General features: G+C 36.5%; 1 protein-coding gene across 1 annotated transcript in view; it reads left to right on the plus strand.

Moving 5' to 3' along the window:
• Nucleotides 1-20,786, plus strand: part of HSD17B12 (hydroxysteroid 17-beta dehydrogenase 12) — a 168,375-nt gene extending 147,589 nt beyond the window's left edge. Inside the window, exons 8-11 of the mRNA XM_063093393.1 lie at nucleotides 2,768-2,849; nucleotides 4,387-4,452; nucleotides 17,435-17,584; nucleotides 17,852-20,786. Coding sequence (XP_062949463.1) covers nucleotides 2,768-2,849; nucleotides 4,387-4,452; nucleotides 17,435-17,584; nucleotides 17,852-17,956 — 403 coding nt within the window. The 3' untranslated portion in view covers nucleotides 17,957-20,786. The remainder of the gene's footprint in view (nucleotides 1-2,767; nucleotides 2,850-4,386; nucleotides 4,453-17,434; nucleotides 17,585-17,851) is intronic.
• The last annotated feature ends 1,634 nt before the right edge of the window (nucleotides 20,787-22,420 follow it).

Genomic DNA, 22,420 nt, shown 5'->3' on the forward strand with positions numbered 1-22,420 from the left:
TGGAGAGAAAGAGAAAATTGTACAGTGGTGTGTATGTGCACGTGTGTGTGTGTGGGAGGAAGGTTTTTGCTAGACAAATATCTGTGCTTGATGGTAGAACAGGGATTTATAGAGGGGGTGTTTACTTTCATTTTGGAACAGTTATAAATGCTATCCTTTTATTTACTTAGGTCTAGTGCATTCTTGCTTTATACTTTGTTGATCTTAGATTTGTTTTAATGTATTTTAGAGTACAAATAATGTGTTTTGTATAAAGCACGCTAAAATTCTGATTTTTCCCTAATTCAAAGTAGCTCTACCCCTTAGAAATTTTAAATCAAGGTAGAATATTTGAGTAAACAAGTAAAGGAGCATGACTGCATAATTGTGACATATTGGATTATTGGTCTGTATTATTTTTGAAAATGGGAAAGAGGCTTTTATTATCTTTAAATGACTTTTCTTGTACTGAAATCATTGCTTTGGTGATTGAAGTTTTAAGAATCTCTTTTGATGAGGTCAAGATTCAGTTTTTAAAATGTATTTGATAACATTAAACTTTTAACTTCTAAAGACTTTTAAATTGCATTTCATTTCCGAGAAATGAAATAAAAAATGTAAGATTTTTGTTCAAGGGCACACACAACCACCTCAGCTAATTTGAGTATAATGGAAGACACAATCCAACTGATAAACCCAGCAATGATAGGCAACAGCTTCAATGAAAAACATCATCTGCATTTACTTCAAACTGGCATTTTCTTCACTTGTTTTGAGTTGAGTGAGGTTATAGCAATTCCTGGTTGTATGAGAAAAGGTTAAAAGAAAACACTATCTATACCTACAAGGATGCTTGGGGTACAGGAGGGGGTTAACTGGTCAGGATTTTGGGTTGGTTATCAGAAAGTATATTGTGTTGTGTAAGACTCAATAGCTCTCTTAGCTTCTACTTGATTGGGATCTGCTCCCAGCTTAAGGGTGATACATTTCAATATATTCTGAATCTCTCTTTCTCTCTTTTTACAGATTTATTGATATATATTTCACATGCCATAAAATCTACCCCTTTAAAGTGTGTAGTTCAGTGGTTTTTAGTACTTTCACAGAGCTGTACAGCCATCATCACAACCTAATTTTAGAACATTTTCAACACTCCAAAAAGACAGATGTCTTAAACATTATAAATTAATACTTCATTAAAAGTCTTTCATAAAAAAAGTAGTTTTTATTCCATTTTTATCAAAGGAATTTCTCACAAATATAGATGAAATAACTAGATATTCATTGCTAATTCACCAGTTATTAGAGTGGTTGGGTTCTAACTCCTAATACAAACCTTACCTTAAAATTAAAAAAGAAAAGGCTTTTCTGTTTTTGAAAGAAACATAACCAAAAAATACAAGAATGATGTAGTTAATTCATTGACTATTTTCAACTTTCTTCAAAACCCTTAATCACATTTTAAAATTTGAAATTTGATCTCTATCACCAAAATGTTAATGGATTTCACTGCTTAGGAAAGTGTATATTACTAATACGGACTTCTGTTTAAAAACAAAAACAACAACAACAAAAAAAACTTGTTTCCAGTGGCACACATTAAGCCGAAGATCCAAGCTTCCCTTTGATTGTTGAGGTGGCATCTCACCTAGAGCCTGGCAGATGGAGTGGGTGACCTCTGGGGACTATTCCTTTTCAGATTTATGTCTATAATAACTTAAATGCCATCTAATCATGTTTCTTTTATTATTTACCATAAAAAGAGTCTGTATAGTCCCCCTTTTTTAATACTTAAAAAAAAGAATAGGCCTTGGGGAAGTAAACTCAGACAAAGACCAATGAGAGACTGGGTTGAAGGAAAAGAGCCTGATATGAAGGACAGGAGGTGGATGGGGTCAGGGGCAGGGGCTGAAGAAGGGGGATCCTTTCAGAAGAATGGGTTTGAGGGGAAGAGTTGGTTGTTGGTTCTAACATTCCTAAAACCATAATTTCACACTTAACCAATATATGCTTGCTAACAACTGGCATATTTACAACATTGCTTTTCCAAACAAATTTTCATTTATTTCTAGAATTAGAAATTCCTGGTAACTTTCTGACTTTTAACTTTCAGTAGTCTGTAAAAGTTACAGTAGAAAATGAGCTTTACCTTTCAGCAAAAGAATACAGTTTGATGAACTATAGAATGGCATAATTTTAGAGTCGATTCTTTGGCACCTTTCTTTCCCTGATGCCTACAACCCAGGGAAAGTAAGAGAGCAGGACATAACCATTCACTCTTTGCCAGAGGATTTTATTAAGTACCTGTTTGTGTTACATGCTTAGTACCATGCACAGTCAGGAAAATGAGCTGTGATGTCCAGAAGCATGTGGTTTTGTTGAGGAGGGAAAATGTTTATACACATAGAATGATTAAATACTGTATAGCAAGGTAGTATGCCAAATTAAAGGTAGTATGCAGGGAGTATAAGAGTCCCTGTTTAGTGAGAATTCTTGGTCTGTGGCCAGAGAGGACCTCAGAGGGTAGAGATCAGTTTGAGGGGAATGTAGATCTGATCTGTTCATGCCCTGAATTACTAAGACTGAGACATGAACTAATCGTAAAGAAGAGATATCCTTAGCTGATTGAATTATGCCTCATTCACGGACCAAGCATGTCACACACTGATGTATGTTAAGAAAAACAGCTATTTTTTCTCTTTCAAATAATTGCATACCTTGATCTGTAATTCACAAACAATTGTGTATATGATTTCACTCTGTTTACTTGGTACATTTTCCTTTTTAGATCTAAAGGGGTGATTCTGAACATCTCCTCTGCCAGTGGCATGTATGCAGTTCCACTACTGACCATCTACTCGGCAACTAAGGTGAACTGTATTTTAGTAAGCCATGTCCATACAAGAGTGAGGAATAATTTTTAGTCAGCAATTAATGTAGATTTACCTTTCTTGAAGTTGTATTCTTGGTAGTCTTCCAATGGACTAAGAAGAAAAAGCAGATGCCCCATGTAAGTTTCAGGAGAGCCAGAGCCGACATATATTGATAGGGGTAGACTTACACGTGGGACACCAGCATATCAGATCCACAGATGCTTTTTTCCCTCCTGATTTGAAAAGTGATTCTTGTACTTCCCATAGATAACTGGCCTAGTCTAGTTAGCTCAGTTGATTAGGTCATGACTAATGAGTCTAAGATTAGAGATGCAATACATGAATAAGTCAGCTTGACATAGCAAAGAAAAATTGCATGCAGTCAGCACATAAACGTATACAAGGTAAACTGGGTGAGTGTGAATATTTTGCCACATCATCCATTATTCACAGATATTCGTTGTCCCTTCTGGGGTGTGACAACAATTTTCCAGAACTCTCTGTAAGATGTCGTAATTTCATACAATATCATCATTCACCTCTTCACATTACTACTAGGAAAATAGTTTAGAATGCATTTCTTACAGCCTGCAGGTCAATAGCATCATCTTCAGATACACTGATGATGCATTGAACACATCTCTGAAGTGGAGAAGATGACCATTTGGATGTTGAAATTAGGCAAGCTTTTAAGGAAAAATAAGCAAAATATAATACCCAGTAAGAACTTGCAATATGTCAAGAAAGGAAAAGAACAAAACACCTGTCTTCTTTTTCACTTGAAAAAACTCAGTCACTATCTTTTGAAAAAGATTGGCACCACCCTCAACTTCTGCAGTCTACTTGCTTTATGTATCTCTGCAACATACAGTAGGCATGTTTAAAATGAATACCATGTTTCTTGAGGTGATTGGTGAACTCCAGCTTCTTACCTGTTCTGCTCTATGGATACAAGACTGTTACTAATTGTGACTCTTGCAGAGAGTCATTATTGATATTGCCTTTCAAGCCTGAGGTTGAGTCCACATTTGGAAAATGGCACATTATATCTTACAAGTAGATTTAAGGCTGTGTTATCAGAAGAGGAGCTGTCACATTCATCTCTACACTTTTTGGATCTTGCCATCTCAAAGTACCAGGAAGATACTTGCTCTTTTCTTTTTAGTGACAACAAAATCCTCACAGAACAGAGTGGCAAATAGAGAGAAGAAATACATCCTTTGTTATATAATATAAAAATATTTTTTCTTGGAAAGTAATTTTCTGGGAAAAAGATAAGAACAGCCTTTTCCAGTTAAATAAAACTTTGATCTGGATATTATATTTGGTTAGATAATACTTCATTTAGTGGCAGATGAAAACAACTAGAGGTTTTGAAGTGTTTTTTTAAGGTCTCTTCTCCATTTGAAATGAAGAGAATGATTAGAAATGGTAGTGTTAAATGGTTAGTTTATTATTTTTTGTCTCCTTGGCTACAAATTAGGGAGATTGATGTAATGTGTGTGTTTTCTTCTCACTCTCACTGCCCTCTCAGGCTTTTGTAGATTTCTTCTCTCGATGCCTCCACGAGGAGTACAGGAGCAAGGGCATCTTTGTGCAGGTGAGTGGAGTTTGTTTTAGTTAAGTATTCCTGTTTTTGTGTGGTTTCCACAGCAACTGTTGCTGTCTTGGCAGCAATAGAAAATCACATTCCCAAGTGAATGTGACGTTAGTACATCATTAAAGACGTGGTTTCTTTTTCCTTTTATGAACTTAAGTCTACATTTTTAGAAATTATCCCCTAGAATTTTTAAGCAGGGATACCTAAAGTAGAACTAAATGCAATATAAATAGTTGAGGCATACTTATTGTCAGTTCTTATAGCTTTATTTTGAGAGAATCAGGCCATCTATATATCTTTTTATTGTGGTAAAAAATATATAACATAAAATTTACCATTTTAATCATTTTTAAGTATGCAGTTCAGTGGCATTAAGTTCATTCACATTGTTGTGCAGCCATTGCCACCAACCATCTCCAGAACCTTTTTCATCTCCTGAAACTCTACTCATTAAACAATCTCATTTTCCCCTCCTCCCAGCCCCTGGCAACCACCCTTCTACTTTCTGTCTCTGTGAATTTTGATTACTCTTAGTATCTCATGAGTGAAATACTACAGTATTTGCCTTTTTGTGACTGGTTTATTTCACTTAGCATATTGTCTTCAAGATTCATCCATTTCGAAGCATGTGTCAGAATTTTCTTCCTTTTTAAGGCTGAATAAAATTCCATCATATTTATACAAAACGTATTTTGTTTATCCTTTTATCTGTCAGATGGACACTTGGCTTGCTTCCATTTGTTGGCTATTGTGAATAATGTTGATATGAACATTATTATGGGTGTACAAATATCTCTTTGAGACCCTGTTTTCCATTCTTTTGGATATGTATATGGAAGTGGAATTGCTGGAGCATACGTAATTCTATTTAAATTTTTTGAGGAACTATAATACCTTTTTGCGTATCTGCTGTACCAGTTTATATTCCCACCAGCAGTGTACAAGGATTCTCATTTCTCCACATCCTTGCTAACATTCATTTTCTGTTTTTATTTTGTTTTGTTTTTATAATAGCCTTCTCAATGGGTGTGAAGTGGTATCTCATTGTGGTTTTGATTTGCATTTTCCTCATGATTGGTGATATGGAGCACATTTTCAGATGCTTACTGGCCATTTGTATAGCATCTTTGGAGAAATGTCTATTCAAGTCCCTTGTTCATTTTGTAAATTGGGTTTTTTGATTGCTTTCATTGAGTTATAGGAGTACTTTATATATCCTTGATATTAACTCCTTATTAGATATATGATTTGCAAATATTTTCTCCCACTCTGAGTTGTCTTTTCACTCTTTTGATAGTGTCTTTTTATGTGCGAAGTTTTTAATTTTGATGTAGTCCAGTTTATCTATTTTTTCTTTTGTTGCTGGTGCTTTTGGTGTCATAGCCAAGAGATCCTTGCCAAATCCCATGTCATAAAGCTTTTCCCCTGTTTTTTTCTAAGAGTTTTACAGTTTTAGTTCTTATGTTTAGGTCTTTGATCCATTTTGAGTTCATTTTTATATAGACCGTTGAGTTTATTATGTAGCTAGCAGATAAAATACTATGAAAACACAATACAAAATATGAGAGGAAGCAAATGTAGGAGTTTATGGGTATCTGTCTCAAGTCAGCAATTGTTCAACCCGAAGAAATAATGGCTCACAGTATTTCCATGCTTAGGTGCATTTTTAAAAATGTCTTAGGAGAAGTTACAGTTCTTACCTCTTTCCTGCTCCTGCCCATCACCTACCTCACCTCTACACACATCTGTGTTCACTGTGGCTTGCACTACTATGAGCCTAGTATTTCACTTTTTGCACCCTGAAGCCCCAAATGATCAATCAAAGTAATAATGGTGAATATTTGAGTGGATACTTTTCAGGTACAGTGCTAAGCACTTTATATGTGTCATTTCACTGCATCTTATAATGGTCCCATAAGATGTTATGATTATCATTTTTAAAAAAGATGCAGAAATTGGGGCTCAGAGAGGTTAAGCCACTTGCCCATGTTGAACCGGAACTCAAATCTGGATCTGTTTGGTACCAAAGCCTTTGTTCTTAACCCTTAGGCTACTTGCTCCAGGCCTGTAGGACAGCATTCAACATTTACTGGATCCATCTGTGCTCAGGCAGTGATGGACCAGAAAGTGCTTGGCTGCTTAGTTCCATTTCCTCCTTTATATCTGTAGATGGGCCTACATGTTATCTAGATCTAGCTTCTAAACCGTTTCATTCTGAGTAGATACTAGAGCTAAATCGCCTACCATGAGAGAGAGTGGTAATGAGAAGAAAGGTGGAATGAATGTTTCCTCATCTGCCAGGGTCAACTTAGAGCCTGCTTCCTAAAATCCCCACTTGAGCTTTTGCCCAAAGGACCCTAGATGTCATAGTCATTTGGTATTTTGGTTTATGGCTTCCCATATGTGTAGGGTACCCTGGGGAGGACAGAATTTTCTAGAATACTGGATTTTATACTGAACTACTGTACTCTCCTCCCTTCCTTCACACTAGTTGTTTTAATGCTGGTAGCTCAAATCTGGTATGTATAGTGTGTTGTATTTTGGTAACAAAGAAACCAGTAAAGCATTTGCGGGAGGTAAGACATGCCATGCAGTGTTATACCATTTTCTTTCTAATGAACCTATTGCAATCAAGCAATTAATTTAATAATTTTTAAATACCTACTGAGACTAGGTAGGAATCCTAAAGGGCCATTGGTAGGTGACCTACAGGTGGAGTGACCAGAATCTGCAAGTGCTTCAGTGACACAAGGTAGAATAAGGTTAGGCGGAGCACAAACAAGCAATTTCTAAAATCCTGTTAATTGACAGGACTGTCTCCTCTCTGATTCCAATAGCTTATTTCCCTCAAACATCTTTTCAACAGATTCTCTGCCTATGAATCTGATGAGACTAGAAGCTACTACAAAAATGTTAGCATTTGTCTTCTGAAATATTTTACTTTGATAAATTTTTATTTTTCCCTAATAATTAATTATAAATTATGTAATTTCATCAGTCATTATATTTCTTCATACAAATTCATTCAAGGTTTAAACTTAGAATGAATTTGTTAAAAAAAATTAAATCTCAGGCATTTGTGAGGGAAAGACCATTGTCATTTCTGTGTGAGCATATATCCCAATGCTGAAGTGGAACAGAAAGAGAACCTATTGATTTTTCTTTGGTGGTGTTTTTTGCCCACAAATTCTTCAGACTAGGAATATTTATCAGCTAATTCCACCTTTTAATCTATCCTAAGTATATTTCCTGAGTTATCTTGTTAAAATACAAATTGGATAATGTTGCTTTCCCTCATAGTCCCCCAGTGCTACCCATGAATTTTACGGTTAAATTCAAACTCCACAAAGCCATCTCATCTTTTGCCACTCTATCACCCTCCCTCATGTTCATGCCAGAGTGGACATCATGGTGTCCAGTACATGCTCTGCCCTCTGAAGTACCTACGCCTGGCTCCTCTGCTGCCATCCCTTTTTCCAACTCCTTTCTCACCATATCTCCTCTCTGCCCCATTCTCTCATGAGCTCTGTGACCCTGTCCATCTTTCAAGGCTGAGGTCATGGTTCTTCTGCCCCAGGAAACCTCCTTTCAGCCCCTTGGCACATTTGGTTACACCTTTCCTTCTGCTCTATCTTCTTATATACCTCTGCCTGCTACTCTCTGGCCCTTCCCTTTCTCCTCCACTTCAACGTATTCTTGAGAACAGGACTTTTTTTCTTGTTTGTCCTTGTGTTGCTAGTGGCACATGTAATCTGTCACACGCCAGAGACCTGCCTTTTGCAAGGCATCACAGAGGACTCTGGTTGGGCATGGTCATGCTTTGCGGTACACAGGCATCCATTTTGAAGGCCTCCTGAGCTGCTTCTGTTTCTCCCATATGCTGCTGGACTTGAGTTTTCAACCTGTAAAGCTGGATGGCTTCCAGGTTAAGGTTATGTTGCCAAGTTTCTGGTTTTTTCTAATCTTTGGAAGGAAAGCTGTCTTTTTAGTTCTACCTTCATGTGAAGATTGCTCTTTTGGGGGAGGAAGAGAGTATATTTTTCAAATTCTAGATTGTTTTATATTAATTCCTAATTAATATTTTCTCTTTGCTTTTCTCTCCCCAACTTTCCCTCATCTTCTTTCCTATAATTTTATAGGAGCATTTAAAATTTTCTTCAAGAATTCAGATTTGCCATTATAGAAGCATTTCCTGGAAGTACAATAATAAACAGTAGCAACAACAAGTGATATAAATGCCCTCATGGTGAATTATGGGTCTGATAGACTCTGTCTATTGATTTTGAACAGAAGATGGGAGGCATATCTCCAGTAAACCTTATCAAAAGTGTGCTCCATTGGTGAGGACTATTTGTTCTCATTCTTACCTTATAATTAACACCCTGTCAAAACTATCCTTAATCTTTCAAAGGGCAGAATCATAAGTAATCTGACTGGCTAGGCAGTGGACCCTAGTCCTGGCTCCTTCTGTGTACTCTGTTCTGACTAGCCATCAATCCCGGGCAAGTATGATGTAGCTAAGACTGAGACTAAGTCCTAAAACTATGCCTCCTGAACTTTTATTCTTCAAAACTTTAACAGGCCTTCTTGTTTTTTAAAAAAATTTTATTTGGAAATAATTTCAAATCTACAGAAAAGTTAAAACAATAAAAATCGTACAAAGAATACCTTAATACCCTTTGCCGAGATTGACTTATTGATAACATTTTACTGCATTTGTCTTATCATTGAAGAATAAGTTGCATACATCATGGTCTTTCACCTCTAAATACTTGAGTTTGTATTTCTGAAGAATAATGACATTCTTGTATATAACCACAGTATGGTTACCAACTTTAGATCTACATTGATATAATATTTTTATCTAATGTATTATCTGTATTCCAATGATTGCCCTATAGTATTTTTTATATCATTTTTTATCCTCCAGTAAAGAATTCAGACTACAGTCAGGTATTATATTTAGTTGTCTTATCTATTTAGTTTTCTTTAATCTGGAAAATAATTTAATCCTTAATATCCACAACCTTCCTTTGTCTTTTATGATACTGACATTTTTGAAAAGCACAGTACCACTCCCCTGCTCTTTTTAATTGAGTATTTCTCATTTGGGGCTTATCTGATGCTCCCTCATGGTTAGATTCAGGTTATATTTTCCTAGCCATAATATTGCATATGTGATGTTGTGTCCTTCTCAGGGAATCACATCAGGAGACACATAAGATCCACCTGCCCCTCATTGGTGTTACTGATTCTGACCCTCCAGTCAAGGTGTTACCTGATTTCTTTGTTGTTACTATTGTTTCCTTTGCACTAATAAGAAATCTGTGGGGGGACACTTTAAGACCATGCAAATATCCTGCTCCCTATCATAATTTCCCCTAAAGTTAGCATCCAGTGCTGTTTCTTCACAAACCTGCCTTATAAAGAGGTTTTCGATGCTAAGGAATTCATGAAGCCCTGTCTGGCTGTTTAGTCATTTCAAAGCAAGAAGTCACAGCTGAAGCATGGTCACAGCTTCCTTGGTCTGGGCTGTGGTTTTATGCAGATCACATTTGTTACTGGTGTATTTAGAGGCGGTGAGGAAAGGATCCTGAGCCTGGAGTCAGCAGACCAAGGTTTGAGTTCTGCTTTCACCACTAAGTGATGGTCTGACCTACAAAAAGCGGCTTCATTACTTTGAGCCTTAATCTGCTCTTCTGGCAAGAGGATAAATGATGTGATATATATTAAAAACAGAAAAAACTGGGAAATAATATGTAAGTTTGAAGAAGAGAGGAAAGAAACTTGCATTTATTGAATATCTACAATATGCCCCATGTTTTCGCCTATTTTATTATCTCATTTGAGATAGATGTTAACCTAGCGCCATTTTACAAATAGGAAACCAAGGATCAATAAAAGTGTGTAACTTGCCTAAGGTCAGTTCAGTTTATCAAACAGCGAGTGCCTGCTATTTGTCAGGTTCTTAGCTGGGCAGCAAGAACACAAAGGTAAGAAAGGCACCAAGACAGATATTTAAATACATTACACCCACAGTAAGTCCAGAACTAGAGGTATGTGTTGTGTTCCACATTTCTTCAGTCAAGATATATTTAGGGTGTACCCTGAATAGTATGGCAAATGGGGTACAGTGGCACAAAAGACACAGTCCCTGCTGTGGTTGACTTTACATTCAGTGGGAGGGAGACAGTAAATAAGTAAACAAATACATGAATAAGATGATTTTATACAGTGATAAGTGCTGCAAAGAAACTAAAGGAGAGTGATGTGTTCAAGTATGTGGGGCAGTGTGGGGAATTTACTGATCTGGGTTAGTAAACAGGTTTGAATAACTCCAGTTATCAAAAAAAGTCTGTGCTCTGTCTGCAGTGCCCTCTTGTTTCTCACAGAGGTATTGCTCTGCACCAGTTTTCTTCCTTTGACCCGGGAAGCCAGGTCTCTGAAATGCTATCAATGAGATCACTTGCCAACTGAAATTATCCCTCAGGTTTATTTTACCTGACTCTACCAAATGAAAGGTGAGGATGCAGGTAGAGACCATCTAAACCTGGAGAAGGTGGTTGTAGGTTTCAGCTGCCCTTAAAATGAAGTAGGTTTCTCTTTCTTATCAAGAGATTGCAAAAGAATACTCCATTTAAATTTGAACTTAGCATCATGAAGAAATCCTTTGGGCCCCATTTCCTTAAGTTGCTACCTGCCAGTGCTTTTATCTTATTTGGTGATGATGAAAGTTGGTGGTTTTTTAAATTCGGTAAGAATGTGGTTTTTAATCAGAATAGAATAGATTTGGTTTAATTTATGCTTACAGTAATCATGTAGATTTATTATTGGGCTTGAAAGAGCTAGAAAGCTAAATATTGAGAAATGGCTACCAGGCTACGTTTTCAAACATAAGTCTTCATCCATTCTTCTTATTAATTCAATGACACTGAAAGGAGGTAATGGAGTGGGTCTTTAGTGCAAATGGAGCCTAAATAAGGAGAATGGTAAAGCAGTATAAAGAATCTTACCAGAAATACATCTGTTTGGTCAACTGTCCCAACTTTGAGAAATGGCTTAAGAATAGTAAAATAAGCTTTGGGGGATAATTGGACCCAGATCCCTACCAACCAGGTGAATTTCCATTTTTACCAGTGGTAATGTCTTTTTTCTAGGCTCTTTACAACAGTGTTGCCCCACAAGATCTAAAAACTTACGAGATGCCTTCAAACCACTACATCTATGTCCAGAAGGACTAAGATATCCAGTTGGTTACTCTAACAGTCAGATATTCTCTGGAAAATGGCGTTCTTACACATTTTACAGGATATAAAAATTCAGCCAAGTTCTTCTTTCCAAATTCATTCTGAAAATATAAATATTAGAAAACTTAGAAAATAATACATACTAGAATTTAAATCCCACATTCTTTAACTGACAACATTTTATTTAATCCTCATTATAGTACAAGAAGGATAATACCCCAATTGCAGAGGAAGAAACTAAAGATTGGTCATTGAGTATTTTGCTTGAGATCACACAACTAGCAAGTGGTGAAGCTGGAATTTTAATTCACATTTGTTTGATTTCAACCAACACTGATTTTTTTCCCCCTACTATCCTTCTATCTCTTTTTCTCACATCCCAAATTCAGTCCATCAGGAAATTCTGCTGACTTTAGTTTATCCTTGAAATGTATCCACTGTCTGATAGAGACCATTCTAATCTGAGCCACCATTATATCTTGCTTTGGACATTTTTCAATATCTTCCCATCTGTCTTCCCTACTCCCATCCTTGCCTATATCCCCTGCAGTGTGCTCACAGCAGCCTGAGTGATCTTTTTAAAATAAAATTTAGTTATTCTACTCCTCTGCTAGAAATTATCCCATGGCTTCTAGGGATCCCTGCATGATGAAACCATTAGTCCTTTGACCCACAATGTTCTGATCTTAAACTTCCACATTATCTTACCCCTTTGCCACCCTGCTACTTCTGTGGCCTCCTTGTAGTTGCTGGAACACTCTGAGCACCCTCTCACCTTGGTGCCTTTGCACTTGCTGTTGCTTCCATCTAAAAGGCTCTTTTGCTAGCTCCCTCCCTTCAGTCAGGTCTTTGTTTATGTGTCACCACATCAGAGAGGCCTTTCTTCGTCAGCCCAACTGCAGAAAAAGCTTCCATCACCTCTGTCCTTTACCTGGGCTTCTTTTTCTTTTTCTTTTTTTTTCTTTGGATCAGTAAGGGGATTGTAACCTCTGGCTTGGTGTGGTCTGCACCATGCTCAGCCAGTGAGTGCACCGGCCATCCCTATATAGGATCCGAACCCGCGGCCTCAGTGCTCCCAGCGCCACACTCTCCCGAGTGAGCGATGGGGCTGTCCCCTGGGCTTCTTTTTCTTTTTCTTTTTATCATTACCTGCCAATAGTGTATAAATTTTTTATTATGTGTTGGTGGTCTGTGTCCCCCTGGTAAAATGTAAGTTCTGTCAGATTACAGACTCTGTTTTTGTTCATAACTGTATCTGCAGAGCCTAAAACATTGTTCTGGTAGGTGCTCAGGAAATATTTTGTTAAATACATGCTTTTTGTGAGATCACAGTTTTCCTTTTTGTTCCTTGAATATTAACATGTAAATTCCACCGTCCCGAGGTAGGTCTTTCGTAGGATTATCAGTCTGTCAGCATTTATCAAGGACTTTGTGCAGAGCACAATATTTGTGCAGAACTCCTTCATTTGGGGCTTAGGTGCTAAGATGTATGCCTATTGTTATCATGGGGCCTTTTTTCATTGCCATGTGACCAGACATCTCTGTAGTATCAGAACAATTCCCCTTTCCTAATATTTCCTAGAAAGTCCAAGGGTTTCTACCAGTGAGATAGTCAAGGACTCTTTTGTGGAAAAGCTCATTTCATGGTCTGCAAGTAAAGTAATACAAACTCCAAAATTAGAGAATATGTGTATAATGATTCAGATTTTCTAGAAGATAATCAGATCCTGAAATGGTAGATGAAAACATGAATTTAAGGAAGTGGAGTTTTCCTAATATACTGTATGGAAGCTCCAGCCTCTGCCTTAAGAATGTGTGCTGGCTATACTGGTGAATTTAATGCTTGTTAAAGGCAGATTAGACATCCCCTAGTGTGCAAATAGATTGGAACCTGGTATCATCAGGATCTATGTTTTCCCACATCACTGTTGTGAGTTGTTCTGGTCATGTTTAAATTCAGGAAGGCGTATTTGGTGCACAGATGACTATACGTGAAAGATGCTCTACCATGTGAAGTTCTGAGGTTCGATGTATGGTTCTTGAATGTTAGCCAGGCAGCTTCAGGCATCCTCCTTCCCCTGCTCCGTGGCATTAAGCCTTCCTGTTCTGAATCAAGATCCCCTGAATTGTTTTGTGAAGATCTATACCTAAGCAAGCTACTCTAGGGGGTGAGAAAAAAGATACCAAGTTTTCTCTAAGGATTTTTTTAAAAATAGGCTAAGCAAGGACAAAATGTCAACAGCTTTGCTTTATGGGCTAATTATCTTCAGTTTAGGATTCTAAATTTGAATACCAGGACACTTGCCCACATCTGTAGCTGTCAAGGTCAGTTTGTTTCTGAGCTTGGTCAGGCAGTATTTGTAATGGCAACTTTTTGTGTTTAATCAACTTTTAAAATTTGTTCTGCCCAAAATGCTTCCTATAAAAGTATAAGTATCTTCTTGACCTGTTTCCAGTAATGTTTTCCTGAGTAAGCAGGAGAAATGGATTAATTATTGTTTGTTGGGTTTTTGTTTAACAGTTTACGGATATGCTTAGATGACTTTCTGACACAGACAATATTTCTTTACTTTCATGTAACTCGAAATATTCGTTTTTAAGTTCGTGGCAGGTAGCTAGATCTATAAGTTTGGCTTTATTTAGATAGTCACTCTTGCTTAAGCTTCAGAATATCTAAAATTTTGGCTTAAACTCTCATACTGTCAACGTTCTGGTGTAATTAATTTTCTGGACCATAGCAATGGAAAAGGACGACACCATTCTTCAGTGCCATCCGTAATGAAGTGTTCTTTTGCTAATTCATTCAATAGATATTCGTGGTGCCCTTACTGTATACCAGCTACTGTTCTAGGCATTGAGAATAAAGTAGTGAATAAGACCATGTCCTCATAAAGCTTATGTTCTAGATCCTGATACTGTCCAGTGATTGGATTTAGCTTTCTAAATCATCTTGCCTCCCTCTGCCACCACTTGCAGTTCCCTGAAAATATCATGCTCTTATGTGTCCTCTTCTTTGCTCCTGCTGTTCCCTTTGTTTACCTGGCAAACTCCTCCACTTTAAGACTTTGCTCAAAAGTTATTTCATCTCTGAATCCTCCCCATCTTCTGCTAGGCCCTGTTAACCGCCTTGATTTTAAACCATTGTAGAAATAAATAAATGTCCTTTCCAGAATAGAATTTGTATTTCTTAGTTGGGATTCCTGAGTGTGCATCTCTGTCCCCACCCCCAGAGCCTAGGGATTCTCTAGCCTCTCTCCATGGTTTAGTTGAATGATGAGTTAACCTGTGGCACCATCAAGTGGTTCAGTCAGGTGGTGCAACTTAATTCTTCTACAGGATCAAAATACTATAGTCCAATGTATTCCATCTATCTATCTATCTATCTATCTATCTATCTATCTATCTATCTATCTATCTATCTATCTATCTAAGGGAGGGAGGAAGGATGGATAGAAGAAATGATCAAAGAATTATAATGCAATCGAAAGTATAATTATCAGTCCATCTTTATGTTGAGAAGCTCAAAACTTTAGCAGGCCCGTGATCCATATATGGGAACGGTTTTTTAAAATCTTCAATTTTGTGACCAGTAAACCTGAGGCATAGAGATGAGAAATGGTTTTCTTATGTTCATTATTTGAGACCAGAGTATATACAAATATACTGTGTTTTGCTTTGTTTGCTGCTCAGCTTTCCTTGGTGAACAAATGTTTCTTTACCTGCGCATTATTAGAGCCTCATAGAACTCTGAATGTCATACTTTATATTAGTCTGACATATCTCTTTGGTCTGTACTCGATATACTATAATGGTTTTTAAGTTCCTTGTATATTCTGGATATTAATCCTTTGTCAGATGTATATTTTGCAAATACTTTCTCCCACTCTGTTGGTTGTCTTTTCACTCTTTTAATTGTAGAGTTGGAACCAGCCCAAATGTCTATCATCAGGTAAGTGGATAAGGAAACTGTGGTACATCTACACAATGTAATACTACTCTGCTATAAAAAAGAATGAAATACTACCATTTGCAGCAACATGGATGGACTTAGAGAAAATATGTTAAGTGAAACAAGTCAGGCACAGAAAGAGAAATACATGTTCTCACTTATTTGTCGGAGCTAAAAATAAATAAATAAGTAAATAAATATACAAATAAATAAACGGTGGTGGGGAAAGAAGACACAACAATCACAACAATTCCTTGAACTTGTTAAGACAAGTGAACAGATATGATGTTGATGTGGGGGAGGGGGAGAAGGAGGAAGGAAAGAGGAACTGCTAAAGGGACATGAAAATCAACTATATTGTATATTGATAAGTTAAAATTTTTAAAAGTGGTTTTTAAAAAGGCATTTTTGACAAAAATTTTGTTCATTAAGTGAGGGATAAATGTATAATGATAATTCAAACAAATTCTCAAAAGTCAAGTTACCTAATCAAAGTTGACCTAGGTATTTGAAATACTTTATTTAATTTAGTTAGTTTATTAGTATGGGTTTGTGGCTGCAGGGACTGAGAGAAAGATGTAGAGTGATAGTGGCCAGGCCCTTGTGTTCTTGATTCTTAACTGATTCTTAAATGTCTTAACGAAGTTTCAGCCTCCTGTTAAAGAGGGTGGGTTGTATTCCTTGGGAGTGGAAAAATACAAAATACAAAATTACAACACACACACACATAAGCAAAAACCCAAAGAGATATGGGACCACTCCTTCCAGATCTCAGCGGGAAGGAAAGTCATAGTATGAAACAGATCTCAATTTTATTTCTACGTCTGGTAATGAAGTTTTTTATTTTGACCACCGTGAGTTGAAACAGATCCTCATCTTTAATAGAAGTATCATTGTAATTTATACCCTTTTCTTCCATACATGTGAGATAAACTGAACACATTCACTCTTTGGTGAATTACCATGCCCAGGTTATTTCAGACTAAAGAAAGAATCTCTTATATCATGGCTCAGGACTTGTAACAGTGTTTCTTTACATTCTGTGTTGAATTATATCCAAAATGTAGTTAAGCATAAGCAATAAAAATTCTAACATTGTTGAAGTTCTTCTAAAAGGTCAGGTTCAGATTTGTCATCCCACACCTGTCCTATCAGGTGTCTTTTAGTTACCAAGTGGTTTCCATATTGTTATATTGTCTCCCCACAAAAATGAAAGAAAAAAAAAGGGAGGTGGTCCTGTCTTATTAATAGCAAAGTTTATAAAATTCAGAAGCAAAATGGTAAGAAACTATGAAAGAAAAGTGGTAACCCAAGGCTGAGAAAACAAAATATCTATTTTAGAAGAAACAAAACTTATAGACAAAGCTTAGCCATAAATTATGGAGAAAATTGTATTATTTGTTTAGGAGGATAAAAATGTCAAAAATCTCCTACTTAGTGGTTCTCTTACAATGTTGAGTTTAGTCATGGTAAAAAGAATATCCTATCCTGAATCTCTGCTATCTAGATTTTTATTTAAGGAATATTTCTGCTTATTTTTAACACTTCCATAGTCTCATATTCTGATAGATTGACTTGTTACAATTTGTTTTGTGCTATCATGTGTTTTATCAAGCTGGCTTTAAATAGCTGCTGCTTTTTTTTCTCCATCTCTCTCTAAAGATACAAACTTTAGATTCCATTAGAATGTTTCTACCACTAAGAGTAAGCAAACATCATATGAATTCCGAGTTTGTGGCTTTCCTAATCAATGGCATGTTTTGGGGGTGGGGTGTTGCCTTTCTAGAGTGTTCTACCATACTACGTAGCCACGAAATTGGCTAAAATCCGAAAGCCAACTTTGGATAAACCCTCTGCAGAGACGTTTGTGAAGTCTGCAATTAAAACAGTAGGCCTGCAATCTCAAACCAATGGATACCCTATCCATTCTCTTATGGTATGTAGATTTTTAATTTCTAAATCAGTACTTTTTGGTGTGGGGTTTTCTTTTCCACTGAGTCACAAAATAGTATATGATATATTAGAATATATATTGTCTAGACATATTAACAAGGCATCTATGTTTTATTTTAAACTGTACACTCAAGAACTTTAAAATCTACCTGTAAATAAAACATCAGTTATAGTAAAACATTAAATCATATGTTAAGTTAGCACAAATTGTAGGCTGGAATTTACATATCTCCCCAATTTCTTTCCCTAGGCCTTGGTAATCTCACTTGTGCCTTCTGGGATTAATCTTAAATTAATCATGGATTTCAACAAGTCTGTGCGGGCTCGCTATCTGAAGAAATTCAAGAAGAACTAAGTATTGACAACTGCACTGAGTAACTTGGCCAGATGCCCCAGCCTGTGCGTGTTCACTGCAAGGCACTCATCGATCTCCAAAATCCACGCTTGTCGTTTCAACAGTTACTAACATGGCTAAATGTTGTCCTAATTGGGAGGAAAGCAGAAGTTGCTTTTAGGAGTTCCTGACATATATTTTGGATACTACTAGGAGTTATTTTGAAGCTTAATATAAATGCTCATATCAAATAGATATACAACTAATATTACCAAGAGCAGCTTAATAGGAAGGAACATGATTATAACAAATCACAGAATGATAGAGTCAGACATAAAATTCAACACTTTCATCTGGTCCAAAATGCCAATGATCATTATTCTTGTATTTTCTCTGAAACTTATAAAAAACAATGGCCAGGTACTCTTTTTTTTTGTTGTTTTTAACACTTTGAGGGAATGGAGATTAATTGATTTGCTTATGGGAGGACACACTAAATTTACAGAGATCTCTATAAGGTTTTCTAAAAGTATGTTCCAGCTTATACATTTCTATAGAACTGTTCTTTCTCAAAGATAGCTAATGACTTAAAAGTGATTGTGAAGTATGGAGTTATTTCTAACACATGAAACCCACTAAAATATGCTTTCTTGTAATGCATATTTCTTCTCAGTTTAAATGTATGTAAATACTGAAAGCTATATATGGTATGATTTAGAAAGGTAAATGGGCCAAAATGTACATGGAGACTGGCAGCCGTCTATGGTGCCACTGAAACCCTGACCCAGGAAAGAGGCCTGCTCAGACCCCCAGCCTTCTTTGTTTCTGCACTGCACCTATATTGCTCACCTGTGTGACACAGGCTATTCCTAAAGTAGTAATGATGTCATGGAAATGACATTGTACTTTTTAAATTGGCACCGCATAGGTACTGGTATAATAAGTTTTAATAAAAGATGATATAACCATGGTGTTGAATGAAAATATATTTCTTTGGCACTTGAAATTAAAGTCATATTTACACTGGTTTATTATAATTTAAGACTGACTTTTGTCCTGCTACATAACTTGTATGGGGAAATCATCAAGAAACAATTTAGTACTGTGAAATATGTATGTAGCATAGAAGGCACATCTTTACCTAGCCTGTGATTCCTAGGCTCTGAGTTTTAAGCACAGTAAATTTGGAAAAAAAAAAAAATTTTTTTGTTTTAAGTGGGGTGTTTAAGTGGTTTTAGCTTTTAATTTTGCCAGCCAAGGACATAAAACAAAAACAGAAAGAAAAAAGAAAATTACAATCTGCTATCAACATCATTATGTAAAAGAAAAGATATTTTAGCGCTTAACAAGTAGGAAGAACATAACTTCAGAATAAAGCATAGTCATTTAAATTGAATAAATTTAGCTTTATGAAAAACACATTGTTTGCTCTTTTTTCCTCTTATTTTGTTGTAGGAATGGTGACACCACAATGACCTGGGTAGTATTTTATTTGCTTTCACACATTGGTTGGTTGGTTGTTTGGTTATGGTGGTTGTTTTTGGTGGAGAGGTGGTAGAGAGAGGAGGAATTGGCTTGAAATGATACAAAATCCTTTTTCTCTTATCCTAGTTAGAAAATAGTTGTAATTCTGGCAAGGGAACCCCTTAGCAATTTCAAAACATCTGAGCTATGGCTTTGATTGCTTCAACATCCAAGTATCCTCTTGTATTTGACACTCAAAGATGAAGATGGTGACATGAAAATGTAATTTTCCAGCCACATGAAAAGAAAAATTATGCTAAAAGAGAAAACAATATATTCCAAACCTTCAAAATAGTGAGGTGTAACTTTTAGACTTAATTTTATGTTGGCTTGATTCTATGTTCCGAAGTGTGCTAGATAAGATTTGAACCCAAAGAGAGTAGAGTAGAAGGTAGTATTAATTATATATGTAGAGTTAGCTTACCTAATAGCATAGAAAGTTAAATTTTAATTATTGTTCTTTCATTGTCCTTTTGGTCAAATAGGCATGGAGAGAACATTAGAAGAATTGTCCTTCACACATAATGATTTGTACCTATTATGGATTGAATTTTGTCCCCCCAAAGTTTATTGTGCTGGAGGCTTGGTCCCCACTGTGACAGAGTTAAGAGGGAGGGAAATCCTATTACAGTAATTGAAAGGCAGGGCCTTGAAGAGGTGATTGGACTATAGGACCATGCCATAGTGAATGTATTAATAATGGTGGTCAGGGGCATTGTTCTGAGTGCTTTAAAAGGAGAACATGTGAGAGTCTCTCTCTCTCTGCTCTGCCATTTCTGTCATGTAAGACCCCTGCGTCACTGTTGCCACCACCAAGGACTTCACCAGATGTGTTCCCTGGACTTTGGACTTCCCAGCCTCTGAAACTATAAGCAATAAGTTTTGTTTTCTTTATAAATTACCCAGTTTCAGGTATTTATGTTATAAGCAACAGAAACGGGCTAAGACAGTACCATTCTGATTTGCCCTTGTGCTGGCCCCACATGCACTTGGAATAAATAAATAACTTCTAAAGATAATGTTGTTGGTCTCCATTTCCTCAAATTGTCCTGCCCTAAAGAGATGAATTCTGAGTTCTCATGTGATACTTACAGCATCGAAATACACTAGAACTGAACTTTATATAGGTGAACATCAATGCCAATACCAATGTCAATAGTGCTGACTTAGTGTGGAAGAGGAGATTTATGAATACCTTATGGGAATGAAATAAGCTTAAGTAGTACAATTTCTTAGCTCTGTTGATACCAAAAATTACCTGAGACCGGCGGTTGTGCATTCCACTGCTTTGTCCTGTAGTTTACCACTGTCAAATCATTAAAAATACATAAACTAATTTAGCTTAAAATTTTTTACTTTGTGATACTGTATTCTTTTTAGATCAGCATTATTTATGCCACCCATTTCAGGAAAACATAAATATAGACAATTTAAATTTCCTGTTGGCAATGTAATTCTTCTTTCTGTTGAGACGTATTTGGAGACATCTAGAAATGTAACATTGTATCTAGCATGAACACAAACATTAGATTAAAAAATTTTTAGTGTGATGAATGGCGAATTACAGCTTTGTCCACTCTCCTTTTATGTGTGTCGTTGAAAAGCAAAATGGATAATACAAATGGTAATCCTAAAAGGATATAAGATAAACTTGTCTTCTGCATTACAAAAGCCAGAAATATGTTCTGTGCATTTATTGAGTGCCAACCATTTACTTTTCTGGGTGCTGGAGAAGCAACAGTGAACAAAGCAGACAAAAATCCTTGCCCCTGTGGGCAAGGATTACATTTGAGCTACGGGTTGAGAGTGTGGGAGGGAACAAAGGAAGGAAGCAAATAATAAAAGAAATAGTATTGTAGTGTAAGTGCTGTTTGCTATGGGAAAAAATGAAGCATGGTAAAGAGGATTGGGAATCAATGTGTGTGGGGTAGAGGTGGGAGGCTTGTGATAAATAATATTCTTAAGGTAGTCATTAGTGAGTGGTGGCATTTGAATAGTCTTGAGTTAGCCTTTCAGCTCTCTGGGGGAAGAGCATTTCAGGCAGACCAGCTAGTGCAAAGAGCAAGAGGAGAAATCACATCTGGTATGCTCTGAGAACAGGTAGGAATGCATACATAATACATAATAGGTGATATATTTTCTTAGGATTTGTGTTTCAGACACTTGCTTCAGTATAGTTTAGTTATGACTGTCTAATGTTAAATCACCTTTACATTCTTGGCCATATTTCATTATCTTTATATAACACTGAATTAAGTTTGCTACTATTTTACTTGGGATTTTTGCATCTGTATTTATGAAATTGGCTTGCAGTCTTATACTTTCTGAGTCTGATTATGGTATCAGGATTATAATAATTTCATTAAATGAGTTGGGAAGTGTCGTCTATTTTATTGTTCTCTAGAAGAATTCATAAAAGATTGGAATGATCGGGCCGACCCTGTGGCTCACTCAGGAGAATACGGTGCTGGGAGCGCCGAGGCCGTGGGTTTGGATCCTATATAGGGATGGCCGGTGCGCTCACTGGCTGAGTGCGGTACGGGCGACACCAAGCCGAGGGTTGTGATCCCCTTGCCAGTCACCAAAAAAAAAAAAAAAAAAAAAAGATTGGAATAATCTGTTTGTTGAAAGGATTTTTTGTTTTGGGGGTTTGTTTTTTTTTGCAGCTGGTCGGTAGGAGGATCATGAACCCATGACCTTGGTGTTATAAGGCTGTGCTCTAACCAACTGAGCTAACCAGCTAGCCCTATTTGTTGAAAGTCTTTGTAAAAGAATCTGGCGCTAGTATTTATTCGTGGGAAGACTTTTAACTACTGATTATGTTTCTTTAATGGTAATTAGACTATTCAGGATTTCTATTTTTTCTTGAGTCTGTTCTGAAAAAAAATCTAAGCATTCACCCATTTAATATATATTTTAAAAATTTTATTAGCATAAGTAGCTCAAAGAATTTTCTCATTT

Source organism: Cynocephalus volans, chromosome 4 (genome assembly GCF_027409185.1).
Source record: "Cynocephalus volans isolate mCynVol1 chromosome 4, mCynVol1.pri, whole genome shotgun sequence".
NCBI lineage: Eukaryota > Metazoa > Chordata > Mammalia > Dermoptera > Cynocephalidae > Cynocephalus > Cynocephalus volans.